This window comes from Phocoena phocoena, chromosome 1 (assembly GCF_963924675.1).
Source record: "Phocoena phocoena chromosome 1, mPhoPho1.1, whole genome shotgun sequence".
Classification (NCBI taxonomy): Eukaryota; Metazoa; Chordata; class Mammalia; order Artiodactyla; family Phocoenidae; genus Phocoena; species Phocoena phocoena.
The window spans coordinates 4,149,182-4,167,354 of NC_089219.1; the positions used below are offsets into that span (position 1 = coordinate 4,149,182).

At 48.1% G+C, this 18,173-nt stretch overlaps 1 protein-coding gene across 1 annotated transcript in view; it reads right to left on the minus strand.

Moving 5' to 3' along the window:
* The window catches only part of NPHP4 (nephrocystin 4), a 132,956-nt gene that overhangs the window by 98,566 nt on the left and 16,217 nt on the right, over positions 1–18,173 (minus strand). Inside the window, exons 5-7 of the mRNA XM_065884328.1 lie at positions 17,093–17,248; positions 2,554–2,690; positions 200–381 (exon numbers count right to left, since the gene is read on the minus strand). Of these exons, the coding sequence (XP_065740400.1) occupies positions 200–381; positions 2,554–2,690; positions 17,093–17,248 (475 nt within the window). The remainder of the gene's footprint in view (positions 1–199; positions 382–2,553; positions 2,691–17,092; positions 17,249–18,173) is intronic.

Sequence of the window (18,173 nt, forward strand, 5' to 3'; positions counted from 1 at the left end):
CCAACCTCACAACACTGAGGTCTGCTCCTGACGGGGACGACTAAGCAAGAGGAATCAAAGGCACCGGGGAAGAACCCAGGTGGATGAGTGCACGCCTCGCGTGTAAGAACAACTGCCTTTCACTCTGATCCCTGGTCAGGTGCCCACCCGCACCTCCTAACTCCACGCGGACCGCGACCTGGGACCCCGGGGGAAATACCTGGCCTTCGAAGAGGCGCCAACTTTCCGGCTGAAGCTGGCAGAGTGCGTCAAGGCCACCTCCAGCTCAGGCACCAGCACCACCACCTGTGGCCTCTGCACGAAGCCCAGCCCGTTGTGCACACCCACGCACAGGCGCCGCTCCAAGATCTCCAGGGCACCGCTGTCCAGCGGGCTGCCCGCCTGGGAAAAGCACACATGGCACAGAATAAGGTCGGTGCGGAGGGGGGAGGGAGCTCACCAGGAAAGCTCCCAGCAGAGAGCCCCAGCGGAGAGAAGAAACTGGAACAGAGGTTTCAGACGTTCCAGACCAGACGGAGCTTGGTCTGAAGCTCCATTGGATGGTGAAGCACCATCCAATCAGAGCAGACTGGCCTTAGGCCATTTTCTAGGTACTTCGGGGACTTCTCACGTAGCATCATCTTGTAGCACAATACATCCCTTAGATGCCTGAATCAGCTAACTCTCGCTCCGGGTTTGCAAGGTTGAGCTACAATTCTCAAGACGCAGCAAACCAGCAACAAGGGGCCCTAGCACCTCCAACAGTGAGAGGAAGTGAGCTCCAAGGGGGCTCCAAGAAGTGAGAGGTCCCGGAGTCAAGGGCAAGTGCTGACCAAGGCTGAACACAGCGAGCTTCAACACCTCTGCCCTCCCATAGCTCAGACACCTGAGACTTGGGGCGGACAGGGCCTCAGGAAGAGTGGGCATATTTAGGCAGTAAGTCTGCCCCAAAGTGATCCCTGGATATTAAAGTGTTCTCATCTTAACAAAAAAAACATACAGGCGCCCTAACAAATGAGCAAGGATATTCCTCCAGGCTATTATTGTTTATTAAATTATGTGATTGTTGCAAAATGATCCCTGAATTTTCGAGTTTTCTTCATTGCCCATTAATCATGCTGAACAGACGTAAATTCAGCCCATTAGTCTCTGAGTAATGAAAATAAAACGAAGGTGATAACCGAGTAACTGCCAGTTGGATGGGAACAAAAATACAAAGAGAGTAAAAACACATAATAAAGTGATCTTTATGGGAATATATAAAATTCAACAATAATGCTCTTAAACATCTTTCTACCCTCAGACAATCTTTTCTGAGCAATAAGAAAACAGCAGGAACTATGCCAAGAAAATGTATGATGCTATTTCAGTCCTCTTCTCTGCTTCGTGTTTCTGTTTCACATGAGACTACATTACGTAGTACAACATTTTCAAGAACGGGTAGAGAGCAAAAGAAAAGACCACCTTATTCGTGCGTGTACACACATTCGCGTGTGTGTGTGTGTGTGTGTGTCAATAATTTGCTAACTTCACAGACTACGAGGATGGGCACCCACTGACTGCATCACTCATTCTCACAAATACACGTTAAAGACCTACTATGTGCCGACTGTTTTAGGCACATCAGGTGCAGTGGTAAAGCAAACCGAGTCCCTGTCCTCCTGGTGCAAATACTCCAGAGAGGGACTGACAATCCACCTGTAAACAGTAAGGAAACCAGGTGCTCTCCGAGAGGGCCAAGCACCCAGAGAAACGAAGCACGATGATGCGTCGGAGAGCGCGCCCGGCGGGGAGGAAGGGGGACACTGCCTGCAGCTTGGGCAGGGCGGCCCCTCAGGGCAACAGGTCTGCACTGAGACATGAAACCGGAGAGGGGTCGTGCACAGATCCAGACGAAGAACGTGCACGAAGGTGGGCCATGTGCTCAAAGGCCCACAGTGGGGACGAGGCATCACGGTGCGGAGTCTGCAGGACAGCGTCACACAGGCAAAACCGAGCAGTGTTAGGGGGAGCGCCGCTCACAGTAAACCGCTTCAATGGGGCAAAGCGGTTGAGATCCCTAGTCGTCTCCTTGGAAACATCCTCAAAATGTCCCTTGTAAATGTGGGTTCTTTTACAGGTTTTCCTATGCTCATTTGGTGATTTAATCTTTTAAATGAGGACTGATTAAGTTACATCGAAGTGAATGTTAATTAATGTCTCAGGATGACAGCACCCTCGTCAATATCAAAGTTAAGACAATGGGCTCGTGGGACTTCCCTGGTGGTCCGGTGGTTAAGACTCCGCTCTTCCAATGCAGGGGGCCTAAGTTCGATCCCTGGTCGGGGAACTAAGATCCCGCATTCCACAAGCCACGTGACCCAGCCAAAGAATAAAAATTTTTTAAAAATTTAAAAAAATAAAGACAATGGGCTACTGTCCCTCTTCAGCCACAAAGAGACGAAAGACAGGACCACAGGTGTCACCAGGGGCTGGACCACCCACCTGGGGGCTTGAGAGGCCGGGAGCTCCCCAGCTCCGCCTGCCATTTCCATCTGCACCGTTCAGACTAACTTCCCCGACCCAAGACTGTACCTCCCGGAAGTGATCGCTGATCACAAGTTCCAGAAGCTCCTCCTCAAACTTCTCCAGGGAGGGATACATCGTGAAGAACAAATCGTCCAGGTACCACGTGAGAGACTTCTGAAGGCGAGGCTTCCGGAGCGTGTCCCCTGCACAACGAGAGGCTCAGAGGGATGACCCGCAGAAACAAAACCACCGGAGGGTCCTCTCACCCACGGGAGGTCCAGGCCGCAGGCCAAGCACAGAGAAGGCGGCACGGGCATCGCTCAGAGAGGACTCACAGCCAGAGCCCACCTCAGTCCAAGTCCAGACACCAAACAGCTCAAACAAGCACAAATTTCATTTTCGGTCCGAATTCTACCCCAAAGCATCTCCAGGAACAAATCCCCTAATCCGGCCATCCAGGGCACACAGACAGCCTGAGGCAGAGTGACATTTGTCCCCTGCACTCGGCTTCCCTTTATCATGACTTCCTATCCAGCAAGGGCACAGCCCACTATGTCATTTCTCGTTTCATTCGGTTTACCCTGAACCATGTGGAAACACGCAGGCATAGGCGTGAGCATGGCACGGCAACGAGCAGAAACTCGGGCTGGGCTGGCACCATGAGGGAAGTCCCGCCCCGATCAAGAAGCACCCCTGGACCGTGAGCTCCGTGAGGACAGAAGGGGGCGGCGGCCGCTGCATCCAGCCCAGCACCCGCACCAAGCAGGTACATGGAAGCCCGGCCGCAGCCACGAGAGGGGAGCATCACGTCCATTTGGAGAGGATTCTCCATGGGCTCCGGAGCAAAGGTGACACAGGAGGAAGAAGGCAAAGCCAGTTGCTCCCCAGCAAACACACCCCCAGGGGTCTGTCCCTTACGTCCCCATCAGTGTCATCGTTCTGGTTCTGGTCCTGTCTGTCTCTTCCTAAATGTTTAGGGTTATTTAAATATTTACATGCAAGGTCTTCGATTTTGAAAGCCAATTCTAAACTTTAAAAAAAATTGACGTAAGACTCAATGCTGAGGGGTGGAGTCAAGGTGCCATACTAGGAGGATGTGAATTCGCGTCTCCTCACAACTAGGGCACCTACCAGGCACTGGTGAGGGACCACAGACACCTAGGGGACAGGAGGAACCCCTAGTGACCAGTTGTTTCAATTACAGTTTTATTTTTCCTAATATATTTTTTATCTTTCTAACTTTATTTTGTATTTTATTCTTTGATATTGTACTGCTCCTTTTTTCTTTCTTTCTTTCTTTTTTTTTTACCATGCCGTGAAGCTTGCAGGATCTTGGTTCCCAGGCCGGAGGTCGGGCCCAAGCTCCTGTAGTGGGAGCTACGAGTCCAAAACTGATGGACTAACAGAGAACCTCAGAGCCCAGGGAATATCAGTTGGAGTGAGGCCTCACGGAGGTCCTCATCTCAGCACCAAGACCCGGCTCTATTCAACCGCCTGCAAACTCCACTGCTGGACGTCTCAGGCCAAACAACCAGTAAGACAGGAATACAGCCCGACTCATCAAAAAAGGAAAAAAAATAAATAAAATGACAAAAACAATATGTTACAGACGAAGGAGCAAGGCTAAAACCTAGACGACCAAATAAATGAAGATGAAATAGGCAACCTACCTGAAAAAGAATTCACAGTAGTGATAGTAAAGATGACCCAAAATCTCAGAAACAGAATGGAGAAAATACATGAAACATTTAACAAGGATCTAGAAGAACTAAAGAGCAAGCAAACAGTGATGAACAACACAATTGCTGAAATTAAAAATACTCTAGAAGGAATCAATAGCAGATTAACTGAGGCAGAAGAATGGATACGTGAGCAGGAAGATAAAATGGTGCAAATTACCGCCACGGAGCAGAATAAAGAGAAAAGAATGAAAAGAATTGAGGACAGTCTCAGAGACCTCTGGGACAACATTAAATGCATCAACATTTGAATTATAGGGGTCCCAAAAGAAGAAGAGAAAAAGAAAGGTTCTGAGAAAATATTTCAAGAGATTATAACGGAAAACTTCCCTAACATGAGAAAGGAAGTAGTCAATCAAGTCCAGGAAGCACAGAGAGTCCCATACAGGATAAACTGAGAGAAACACGCCAAGACACACAGTAATTAAACTGACAAAAATTAAAGACAAAGGAAAATTATTAAAAGCAACAAGAGAAAAACAACAAATAACATACAAGGGAACTCCCATAAGGTTAACAGCTGATTTCTCAGCAGAAACTCTGCAAGCCAGAAGGGAGTGGCATGATATATTTAAAGTGATGAAAGGAAAGAACCTACAACCAAGAATACCTAGCAAGGATCTCATTCAGATTCAACAGAGAAATCAAAAGCTTTACAGACAAGCAAAAACAGAGAATTCAGTACCACCAAACCAGCTCTACAACAAATGCTAAAGGAACTTCTCTAAGTGGGAAACACAAGAGAAGAAAAGGACCAACAAAAACAAGCCCAAACCAATTAAGATAATGGTAATAGGAACATACATATTGATAATTACCTTAAATGTAAATGGATTAAATGCTCCCACCAAAAGATACAGGCTTGCTGAATGGATACAAAAACAAGACCCATACATATGCTGTCTACAAGAGACCCACTTCAGACCTAGGGACACATACAGACTGAAAGTGAGGGGATGGAAAAAGATATTCCATTCAAAGGGAAACCAAAAGAAAGGTGGAGTAGCAATTCTCATATCAGACAAAATAGACTTTAAAATAAGGACTATTAAAAGGGACAAAGAAGGACACTACATAATGATCAAGGGATCGATCCAAGAAGAAGATATAACAATTGTAAATATTTATGCACCCAACATAGGAGCACATCAATACATAAGGCAAATGCTAACAGCCATAAAAGGGGAAATCGACAGAAACACAATCATAGTAGGGGACTTTAACACCCCACTTTCACCAATGGACAGATGATCCAAAATGAAATTAATAAGAAAACACAAGCTTTAAATGACACATTAAACGAGATGGACTTAATTGATATTTATAGGACATTCCATCTAAAAACAACAGAATACACTTTCTTCTCAAGTATTCATGGAACATTCTCCAGGATAGACCATATCTTGGGTCACAAATCAAGCCTTGGTAAATTTAAGAAAATTGAAATTGTATCAAGTATCTTTTCTGACCACAACGCTATGAGACTAGATATCAATCACAGGGGAAAAAATGTAAAAAATACAAACACATGGAGGCTAAACAATACGCTACTAAATAACCAAGAGATCACTGAAGAAATCAAAGAGAAAATCAAAAAATACCTAGAAACAAATGACAATGAAAACATGATGACCCAAAACCTGTGCGATGCAGCAAAAGCAGTTCAAGAGGGAAGTTTATAGCAATACAATCCTACCTCAGGAAACAAGAAAAATCTCAAATAAACAGCCTAACCTTACACCTAAAGCAATTAGGGAAAGAAGAACAGAAAAACCCCAAAGTTAGCAGAAGGAAAGAAATCATAAAGATCAGATCAGAAATAAATGAAAAAGAAATGAAGGAAACAATAGCAAAGATCAATAAAACTGAACACTGGTTCTTTGAGAAGAAAAACAAAATTGATAAACCATTAGCCAGACTTATCAAGAAAAAAAGGGAGAAGACTCAAATCAACAGAATTAGGAATGAAAAAGGAGAAGTAACAACTGACACAGCAGAAATACAAAGGATCATGAGAGATTACTACAAGCAACTCTATGCCAATAAAATGGACAACCTGGAAGAAATGGACAAATTCTTAGAAACGCACAACCTGCCAAGACTGAACCAGGAAAGAATAGAAAATATGAACAGACCAATCACAAGTAATGAAATTGAAACTGTGATTAAAAATCTTCCAACAAACAAAAGCCCAGGACCAGATGGCTGCACAGGCAAATTCTATCAAACATTTAGAGAAGAGCTAACACCCATCCTTCTCAAACTCTTGCAAAATATAGCAGGGGGAGGAACACTCCTAAACTCATTCTATGAGGCCACCATCACCCTGATACCAAAACCAGACAAAGATGTCACAAAAAAAGAAAACTACAGAACAATATCACTGATGAACAGAGATGCAAAAATCCTTAACAAAATACTAGCAAACAGAATCCAACAGCACATTAAAAGGATCATACACCACGGTCAAGTGGGGTTTACCCCAGGAATGCAAGGATTGTTCAATATATGCAAATCATTGAATGTGATACACCATATTAACAAATTGAAGGCTAAAAACCATATGATCATCTCAATAGATGCAGAAAAAGCTTTTGACAAAATTCAACACTGATTTATGATTAAAAACTCTCCAGAAGGTAGGCATAGAGGGAACCTACCTCAACATAATAAAGCCCATATATGACAAACCCACAGCTAACATGGTTTTCAATGGTGAAAAACTGAAACCATTTCCTCTAAGATCAGGAACAAGACAAGGCTGCCCACCCTCACCACTATAATTCAACATAGTTTTGAAAGTTTTAGCCACAGCAGACAGAGGAGAAAAAGAAATAAAAGGAATCCAAATCGGAAAAGAAGTAAAACTGTCACTGTTTGCAGATGACATGATGCTATACATAGAAAATCCTAAAGGTGCCACCAGAAAACTACTTGAGCTAATCAATGAATTTGGTAGAGTAGCAGGATACAAAATTAATACACAGAAATCCCTTGCATTCCTATACACTAATAAAGAAAAATCTGAAAGAGAAATTAAGGAAACACTCCCATTTACCATTGCAACAAAAAGAATAAAATACCTAGGAATAAACCTAACTAAGGAGACAAAAGACCTGTATGCAAAAAACTATAAGACACTGTTGAAAGAAATTAAAGGTGATACAAACAAATGGAGAGATATACCATGTTCTTAGATTGGAAGAATCAATATTGTGACAATGACTATACTACCCAAAGCAATCTAGAGATGCAATGCAATCCCTATCAAACTACCAATGGCATTTTTCACAGAACTAGAACAAAAAATTTCACAATTTGTATAGAAACACAAGAGACCCCAAATGGCCAAAGCAATCTTGAGAAAGAAAAATGGAGCTGGAGTAATCAGGCTCCTGCACTTCATACTATATTACAAAGCTACAGTAGTCAAGACAGTGTGGTACTGGCACAGAAACAGAAATATAGATCAATGGAACAGGACAGAAAGCCTAGAGATAAACCCACGCACATATGGTCACCTTATCTTTGATAAAGGAGGCAAGAGTATACAATGGAGAAAAGACAGCCTCGTCAATAAGTGGTGCTGGGAAAACTGGACACCTACATGTAAAAGAATGAAATTAGAACACTCCCTAACACCACACACAAAAATAAACTCAAAATGGATTAAAGACCTAAATGTAAGGCCAGACACTATAAAACTCTCAGAGGAAAACATAGGCAGAACACTCTATGACATAAATCACAGCAATATCCTTTTTGAACCACCTCCTAGAGAAATGGAAATAAAAACAAAAATAAACAAATGGGACCTAATGAAACTTAAAAGCTTTTGCACAGCAAAGAAAACCATAAAAAAGACGAAAAGACAACCCTCAGAGCTGGAGAAAATATTTGCAAACGAAGCAACTGACAAAGGATTAATCTCCAAAATTTACAAGCAGCTCATGCAGCTCAATATCAAAAAAAACAAACGACCCAATCCAAAAATGGGCAGAACACCCAACTAGACATTTCTCCAAAGAAGACATACAGATTGCCAACAAACACATGAAGGGATGCTCAACATCACTAATCATTAGAGAAATGCAAATCAAAACTACAACGAGGTATCACCTCACACCCATCAGAATGGCCATCATCAAAAAATCTACAAACAGTAAATGCTAGAGAGGGTGTGATGAAAAGGGAAACCTCTTGCACTGATAGTGGGAATGTAAATTGATACAGCCACTATGGAGAACACTATGGAGGTTCCTTAAAAAACTAAAAATAGAACTACCATACGACCCAGCAATCCCACTACTGGGCATATACCCTGAGAAAACCATAATTCAAAAAGAGTCATGTACCACAATGTTCATAGCAGCACTATTTACAATAGCCAGAGCATGGAAGCAACCTAAGTGTCCATCGACAGATGAATGGATAAAGAAGATGTGGCACATATATACAGTGGAATATTACTCAGCCATAAAAAAAAAGAAACTGAGTTATTTATAGTGAGGTGGATGGACCTAGAGACTGTCATACAGAGTGAAGTAAGTCAGAGAGAGAAAAACAAATACCATATGCTAACATATATATATGGAATCTAAAAACAAAAAAATGGTTCTGATGAACACAGGGGCAGGACAGGAAAAAAGACATAGATGTAGAGAATGGACCTGAGGACGTGGGGAGGAGGAAGGGTAAGCTGAGACGAAGTAAGAGAGTAACACTGACATACATACACTACCAAATGTAAAACAGATAGCTAGTGGGAAGCAGCCGCATAGCACAGGGAGATCAGCTCTGTGCTTTGCGACTACCTAGAGGGGTGGGTTAGAGAAGGTGGAAGGGAGATGCAAGCGGGAGGGGATATGGGGATATACGTATGCATATAGCTGATTCACTTTGCTATACAGCAGAAACTAACACAACATTGTAAAGCAATTATACTCCAATAAAGATGTTTAAAAAAAAAGACTCAATGCTGATGAAGCTGTGGTGAAAGGAACACTCTACCTTGCTGAAAGGTTATAAATCAGTACAGCTAAGAGGCAATTTTCTCTAACTTTGTGTGTCAAGAGCCTTAAAAATGTCCATATCCACCTTCTGCCCCAGTAATGCAACTTTTGAATCTATTTAGCAATATATCAAAATGGAAGCAAACTTTATTTGCAGGAATACTCATTAGAACATTATTTATAACAGAGTCAAAAATAAGAAACCACCAGATGTTCAATAATAGGAGAATTTAAATAATCTATGGCTCATTCAGATAAAATGAGAAACAAATCATATTCTCTAAGATTATTTAATAATCAAAATGTAATCATGATACTGTAGGTGAAAAAAACAACATATAAAACTGTGTATTATGGGCTTCCCTGGTGGCGCAGTGGTTGAGAGTCCGCCTGCCGATGCAGGGGACACGGGTTCGTGCCCCGGTCTGGGAGGATCCCACATGCCGCAGAGCGGCTGGGCCCGTGAGCCATGGCCGCTGAGCCTGCGCATCCAGAGCCTGTGCTCCGCAACGGGAGAGGCCACAGCGGTGAGAGGCCCGCGTACCGCAAAAAAAAAAAAAAAAAAAAACCTGTGTATTATTAGTCCATTTGATGACAATTTTATTTAAAATATACGCATTTACATGTATACATGTATATCATTTTTTGGCGTAGTTGCTCTGTTCTTGTTTTTCTTTTTATTTTAGTATGACTGATATATAATGTTTCAGGTGTACAGCAAAGTGACTCAGATATATATATATATTTCTTTTTCAGATTCTTTTCCCATATAGGTCATTACAGAGTATTGAGTAGAGTTCCCTGTGCTCTACAGTAGGTCCTTGTTGTTTATTTTATATATAGTAGTGTGTATATGTCAATCCCAAATTCCCAATGTATCCCTCCCCCGCTTTGCCCTTTCATAACCATAAGTTTGTATTCAAAGTCTGTGGGTCTATTTCTGTTTTGCAAATAAGTTCCTTTGTATATTTTTTCAGATTCCACAGATAAGTGATATCATATGATATTTGTCTTTCTCTGACTTCACTTAGTATAATAATGTCTAGGTCCATCCATGTTGCTGCACATGACATTATTTCATTCTTTTCTATGGCTGAGTAATATTCCATTGTATATATGTGCCACATCTGCTTTATCCACTCCCCTGTCAGTGAACATTTAGGTTGCTTCCATGTCTTGGCTATTGTAAATAGTGCTGCTATGAACACTGGCGTGCCTGTATCTTTTCGAAATAGAGTTTCCATCTTTTCTGGATCTATGCCCAGTAGTAGGATTGCTGGATCATACAGTAACTCTATTTTTAGTTTTTTAAGGAACCTCCACAGTGGCTGTATCAATTTACATTCCCACCAACAGTGTAGGAGGGTTCCCTTTTCTCCACACCCTCTCCAGCATTTATTATTTATAGACTTTTTGATGGTGGCCTATGCATGTAGGCAGTAATCTGCAGGCAGTAATCACAGATTATTTTATTTCCCTCTTTGTGGCTTTCTGTACCTTCCCTATCACAAATACGCGCTAGGTTTGATTCATACTTCTGAGAAGGTTTATGTATTCCTTTCATCATTTTTTAATTGCTTAAAGCAGGTCAGTTGATGAATCAGACCCAAGGAAAAGTGCAGGTATCATTATTCACAGTAGCCAAAAAGTGGGAACAACCCAGTATCCATCCACAGATGGACCGACATACAAAATGGGGTCCATGCACACAACAGAATATCATTCAACCTTAAAAAAGGAAGGAAATTCTACCGTATGTTACCACGTGGATGAACGCTGTAGACATTATGCTGCGTGAGATAAGCCGGTCACAAAAAGACAAGCTCTGGATAATTCCATTTACATGAGGCACTTAAATTAGTCAAATTCCGAGATGGAAAGGAGAATGGAGGCTGCCAGGGGCTGGGGGGCGGCGGGTGGGGAGCTGGCGCTTCACGGGTGCGGAGTCTTGCTCTGCAGGAGGAAATCGTTCTGGAGAGGGAGGGTTGCTCAGGGATGTGAACGTTCTTAACGCTCCTGGACTGCACGTTGAAAAACCGTTAGAAGAGCACATTTCATGACACGTCTATCTGACCACGATTTTTTTTAAGTGCAGAAATATATAAACTGCAACCTTTCATGAAATGGTCAAGCGAGTGTCCGAAGCACATCCTGAACCGGGAGCCTCCGTCGGGGCCGGCAGGGGCGGGGGGAGTGGGGGGTTGGAGGGCAGGGCGAAGGGTCCACCTCCTGCAGCAAGGCGCAGGAACCCGGGGCCTCCGCGGACAGGAGGAGGTACAGATTGTCCCTGCAGGATTTCAGGGAGCGATGCTGGCGGGACTCAGAGCAGGAGGTGAGTGTGCAGAGACGGAGCAGAGGGAAGTGGGAGGGCCGCGTGAACGATGCTTGTCACTCCCGTATTTTGCAGACTCCATGTTATTTGCATTCTGCAAGTTAATTCATGTGTCTGCAATCCTCCTCCAGTGATTTCAGCATTTTTAACACAAGACCGCTGCCTTTGTCCGTGACCCCGAGCTGCATGACCCTGCTCACTGCTGTAAAGCACAGACAGGCTCGTTTGCTGGATACCAAACAATCCCCCTCCTCTTGATCGCAGTTAAACTCTTGGCCAAAACAGGTGTTCAGACTCAAGTGGTCCAGGGCTCTGTGGGCAGTCACGGGGGGCAGGGGGGGGGGGTCCAGGTAAGGTGGCCACACCCCTCCACCAGACGGAGGTAGCCGCGGCCCCTGAGATCCCTGTACTCCTGGTGAGACCCCCTTACCTCCCCCCACCCCACACTCTCGGCCTTGACGCTGTCGGGACCCTCTCACCCTGCCTCCCACCTGGGCTCCCATCACTCAGCCCAGGGAGCCGGGACCCCCCGGACACCCCGTTCTCTCATCTCTGGGGCAGAGAGCAGCCCGGGGGCGCCCACTGAACACACAGGGAAGGACACACGGGCTGCACCCAGCACCCTCTCCCCAGCAGTCCCGTGCTGAGCAGCAAAATCACCCGACCCCAAAGGGGCACCCCGACATGTTACCTGCTCACCTCCCCCCACGTCAAGTCCTGCTTCCAGAGAAGCGTGCGTGGGACATGAGTGCCCTCCCCCGCGGCTGCTCCCGCAGAGGGTCTGCCTGGCCCCCAAGCCAGAGGTCACTCCACGGTCAACAAGCACTGGAACAGAGAGAACAGCCACCAGCCAGACCCCCGTCTGCAGGCTGCCACAGGAACAGAAGGAAAACCCAGAACCAACGCCTTTCCCAACGCAAGGTGCCCAGTTCCAAGCCTGGCTTGGCCGGGGACCCGCTCCGCAAGCTTCCAGAAGCCACGAGTGAAGAAAGAACAGCCCTGAAGGGCCCTCCCACAGGAGACAGATCCGACCTCCCAGATGTCCTGCGGCAGCCACAGGGTGGCCACGTTGGAGGTGCCTTCTGGCTCAACTCAAGGCAGAACTTGCCTGACCGAAGAACAGCAGCTCACGCTCACTGGACCCTCCCTGTGTCCCTCTCTGGGCAGGTCCTCATAATGTCCCCATGTTACAGAGGAGACCGGCCAGAGTGGAGGCTTGAAGCCACCACACGGGGCCAGGAGCAGAGCGGGCGCACCACCGCCGGCCTCAGGGCTCTTCCCCAACGTTCCAGCAGCGCCCACAAAGCACAGCTTTGCCATCTGACATTGTCATTCAGTCATTCAACCGACCAACGTCAGCAGCCAGGACAAACACAAGGGGCCTCAGCAGAGCTGACCTCCCGGTGGTGGGGACTGCTGACCCTCGTGCTCTGTAACTGGGTCAAGCTTTCACCGATCTGTTGCCAAGTCTCTGGACAGGGCTGCAACTCCCAGCAACAGCAGTGCTCCCGTGGGAAGACAAACCCTACTGCACAACGATCCATCTTCTTCTGAGACTCCCCTGAATGCACTGCAGAGAAAATGGGGACCGCTAGAACCCCTCCCTAGCGACACCCTTCAGGGAAGTGCTTGGAAACACCCGCGATGCCCAAGGAGCTCCCCGCTAGGCCCTAACCACGTCCCCCCACCCGCGGACCCCAGCCTCCCGGGGACATGGCTCTCCTGCCGAGGGTATTTCGTTCGCCAGAATGCACCTCACAAGATAGAGAGAACACTGCAACAGAGGCAACAGAATGCAAGCGAAATTTAGGAACGATTTAGGCAGGAGTGGAAATGAGCTTGAGCCAGTCCACACCAGCTCTGAAACACCTCCCAGTGCCCTGAGGACCGTGGTTAGACTGTGAGGTTGGCCCTCACTTACTTTCATCTGGGAAAGATGCCCTGATGCTCCACCGGGAATACAGGGCTGCACCCTCAGCCCCAGCACGGGGCCTGCCATGCACAGGATCTACTCTACAAATACGTGCTGAGCCATCAACAAATAAGTGAATGAGTCAATGGCTCAATTAGTATATAAAAGGCATACACCGAGCTGTTAGCAGTGGTTTTCTCTAGGAATGAGATTGGAAGGGAAAACTTCTAGTCTTACCGAATTCATTGACTAAAGATTAATTCTGTCACTTGAACCTGTCCTTGGCCTAAGAGGGCGCAAAGGATTGGGGTCTAGGCTGCAGGATCACCAGCCCCCGGCTCTCAGCGGCAGCGGGAAGCCCTGTCCCCCTCGCTCCCTCTCTGCAGGGGACCGCGGTCACTCCGGGAATCTAGAAGCCACGCTCCCAGACTTGGGGAGGGCAGGCCGTCAGCACAGCCTGGGAAGCCCGGGGGGAGAACCCCACCGCTACACAAGGTGGTTGGGCTTGGGGTGCGGGGCCCCACCCGGGACCTTGACATTCTTTGCTGAGATGCAGCGCCGGCAGGTCGGGGCTGGGGAACCACCTCAGGTAGGTAAGTAGAGGGCGGGCCCAGGGACACACCAAGCTACGGGAGGCTGCCATGGGGCAGACGGGCAAGTCAGTTCCGCGGACAGCACTGCCGAGCTGGGTTTAACAGATGACGAAGCCGGGGCTGGAGTCAGCGGGCTGGTGGGTCAGGCAGGGCGGGCTGGCCCCGGGACTGCCCTGCACGGCACAGAGCTGGCACAGCGATGCTCGACATACAGGAGGGAGGGAGGATGGGATCCAGGGGAGCAGCGGCAGTGAGCCAGGCCAAGCAGGGGACAAGGGGTGATTGACAGCAGTGAGCCCCCTGCACTGACTGCCCAGCACGGTGCCCGGGGCGCCCTTCACCACCCCTGCCAGCCAGACATGCAAGGCTGCCCCACTTAACTAAAACCGCATGTGAACCTGCAGTGACCTCAGTCCACATTTCAGGGGAAAACAACTCACTCCTCCTGTGTTGTGGCATTTTCCAAAGGAACAAATACCCGAGTCCCAACACGGCACCCAAATATAACCAAACCCTCTGCAAACTAGACAAGCGATCCCCGGTTCCCAGCACCACGGACGCCAGCCCCAGTCCCTGCCTGGGCCCTCTCAGGGCCATAAAACAGTATCCAGCCAAGATACCCTTTTTCAAAGAGTGAGTCACAAAAGCCCGTAAGATCCTGGGCAGAACTGGATATCGGAGACAATAACCGCTGTCAGGGCTGAGCAACAGGGTCTCGGGGACGGAGGGGAGGCTGCCCTCGGCCCCTCCCCCGAGGAGCAAGCGGGGCTCCTGCACGGGTGACGGCAGCTCCTGCCCGCCCGCCAGACCGATTCCGGCCATTTGTTTTTAAACAACAACAACGTAAACTGTCCTTCATCTTTGCCATTTACAGACACCACCTGCATCTATTAAAAGTGCCCAGTGCCAGCCGCTCCATTCCAGGGAGGCAAACCGGAGGCCAGAGGGGCTCAGCTCTTCTGAAAACACGAACTTCAGGATCCAGAGCTGAATTCACGCTCCTTGGATCCAGAACTCCTCTCTGTAGCGTGGCCCTTGACTCCCACCGTCCGATCTGGGATGCTGAGAACAAACGCGGGGCCTGTCTGGGCATCTGAGCTTCTCCTTCGCCTTCCAGGAGGGACACAGAAGCAGGCCCGAGCTCCGCTTCCGTATTTTCATGTTTTATCTGCAGTTCTACTGACACCCACTGGTAATGGATACACCTCAGGCCTCGAGAACATTCTGTTTAAATTCCCAGAATCCCAGGTCAGAAAGACTCACAGAAGCTGAGCTCCCCTCAGGTGCGCACATAGATGCCTGATACCCGCGTAGTCACAGCCATGCTGACAGCGCCCCCATGACCAGTGGGAGGGGGGCTCAGAGCCGGATGCAGGTTCCACCCTCTCAATCCCAACAGCACGACCAGGAAGGAGGTTCTCCCTCTGCCTGCCTGTAACTCTTAACTTCTCCTCCCTCCCTCTTGGGTGAACACAAGCGCATCGCAGAGAGCAACACGGCTGCCTACGGGGGGCTTCAGGAGGGTTAGAGCTTGGTGACCCACGGCAGATCCAAACCTGGGACCCCCTCCATCCCCCGCCCAGGACATGCTCCTGTTCACGGTTAACTGGTCATTTCTCATGTATCATCGTCTCTTCTCCGAGACACTGGAGAAACAGTGACCTCGTGATGGTGATGACCACCGTGCACCCGTCCCAGGAGTTCATGAACTCAGATAACAAGACCACAGCGCCCAGGCCACGCGCAGGGACATCGTCACCGAGACAAACACTCTCCCTCCTGGAGCTGAGCCGTCTCTTCGGGTCCTGAGTGTCTCTGTTCTGAGCCAAACACTCTGCACCTCCCAGATCTCCTCGCCAGCCACTCACACTCAAAGCCACATCCTGCCCCTCCTGGATGGGAGCTGCAGCCGGCCCACCGAGACCAGAGGTTCCAGCAGCCCCAGGTGGGGAGGCTGGTGCGGTCCCTCCTCCTGGATTCTCCCAGACGGCCAGGCAAAAAGCCCCCAAGAGTACTCAGAGGGAGCATGAGACCGAGGAGGGAGGCCCACCGAGGAGGGAGGCCCGTCGGCAGGACCTGAGAGGAGAGCAGCCCTCACAGTGACTCGTGGCTGTGAAGGGCTGACCCACACCCACCAGGAGAATCAACTTCTAAAACACACCCAGACACAGCCCTGAGCCTGTCCCGTGAATTTCAGTTCCAAAGTGATCGAGCAGTTTCACTCACAAGTTGAAAGGCAGAACAGCCCAAGTGTCCATGCACAGGTAAATGGATAAACAAAACGTGGTCCATCCACACTGTGGGGCACCATTCAGCCTTAAAAAGCAAGGAAATTCCGACACACAGAACAACAGGGCTGAACCTCGAGGACATTATGCCCAGCAAAATAAGCCAGTCACAAAAGGACCAATGCTGTAGGAGGATTCCACGCCTAGGGGGTCCCTAGAGGAGTCAACTCATAGAGACAGAGAGCAGAAGTGGGGGCAGGGCTGGGGAGGGGAAGGGGAGTCAGCGTCCAGCGGGACAGGGTTTCCGTCTGGGACGATGGGAAGGCTCTGCAGGTGGACGGGGAGGATGGTTACACAACAGCGTGAACGCACCTGATGCCCCTGAACCGCACACTTGACAATGGTTACAACAGTAAATTTTATGTTACGTCTATTTTACCACAATTAAAAACTGAAGGTAATTAAGCCACTGACACGGTGGCCCAGAAAGGGTGGGATCTAGCAACAGTGGTTTTTCTGGCCACAGTCATACAGACACGGGCTATTTGTCTCATGAAAGCATTTCTCAAGGAGAGAAGGCAGAGATGACCTGAGGGATGTGAGGTGTGTTCAGGAAGGGGCCGGGAACGAGACGACACTGCTGCCCTCCCCCTCCTCCCCCTCCTCCCCCTCCCCCCGCCACCAGGCTGTTTGCTGGGGGGCCCAGCCAGCCCTCGCCCCAGTTCCTGCAAGGTCTGACCATGAACTAACAGAGACTCACCAAGTGGACAGAAACAGAGGAGCCCTTACCCGATTCTCCACGAGCTGGAAGGAGACCAAGTATCTGCTGCAGACCAGACACCAGAAGGTTCTCGGGAAGAAGGTGGAACACGGGCTCCAGGAGCGGGTGTGGCTTCAGCGTGTACTGCAGGCTGCAGTTCTCAATGAGGGTCATGTGCTTGTTTTCTGAGGGAGAAAACACCTCCTGTGACAGCCCGAACCAAGGCACCTTCGGTCAAACCGACCAATAAACTGAGCATCTCGGAAAAGAATTCAACAAACAGGAAAAGTATTTTTCTAGGGAGACAAGGGAATTGCTCTGTTTGCTCAGCCAAAGAGCAAAAAAGAATCAATCCTTAAATAACTCTCACTGGTAAAATTGCAACGAAAGAGGTACTTGTTTTTGATCCGACATAATAAAATCTCTCCGCTCACCTCTTCCCCAAGAGCAGTGAAGAGAGGCATCGCTTTTGCTCCCATAATCAGAGGGAACCCAGAAGGTCCTCTGACCAGAGGCCTGCATCCCTTTCAGTCTCAGCCTTGCATCCGTCAAGACCCACAAAGCAGCAGGACTAGGCCCTGGGTGGCCAGTGGCCTCCAAGACAGAGTCCTGTCCTCAAGGAAGGACCATTCCTCTGGGGTGACTAAGACACAAGCATGCCGACATCCATAACACACAGGAGAACGGGATCCGAACCCCAAGGAAGGTTCGGATAACGTGCTAGGGGAAGTGGGAAGAGGGAAAGCGTCCTAGAGAAAGGAACCACTGGGAAGAGCTCAGATACAGAGCACTCGGGAAAGTGGACAGAAGGGCGTCAATAGAAACTGGGCTGGGAGGGACCACAGACATGCCCTCAACACATTCCCATCAAATGGTCCATCTTGCCTGGGCTTGATTTCCTCCACTGATAGGGGACTCACCACCTCCTGAGGCATGCCTTGTGATTTCATAAGAAAAGAACTAAATATTCGTTAGAAAAACACAACTATATTATCGAAAACCAGATTTTTAATATCTAACCGCTCCAAACATGGGATGTGCTTACTTTAAAATGTTAAGTACCCTGAAAGGCACTCTGCTACATGGCTGGCTGGTGAGCACGCTGGTACA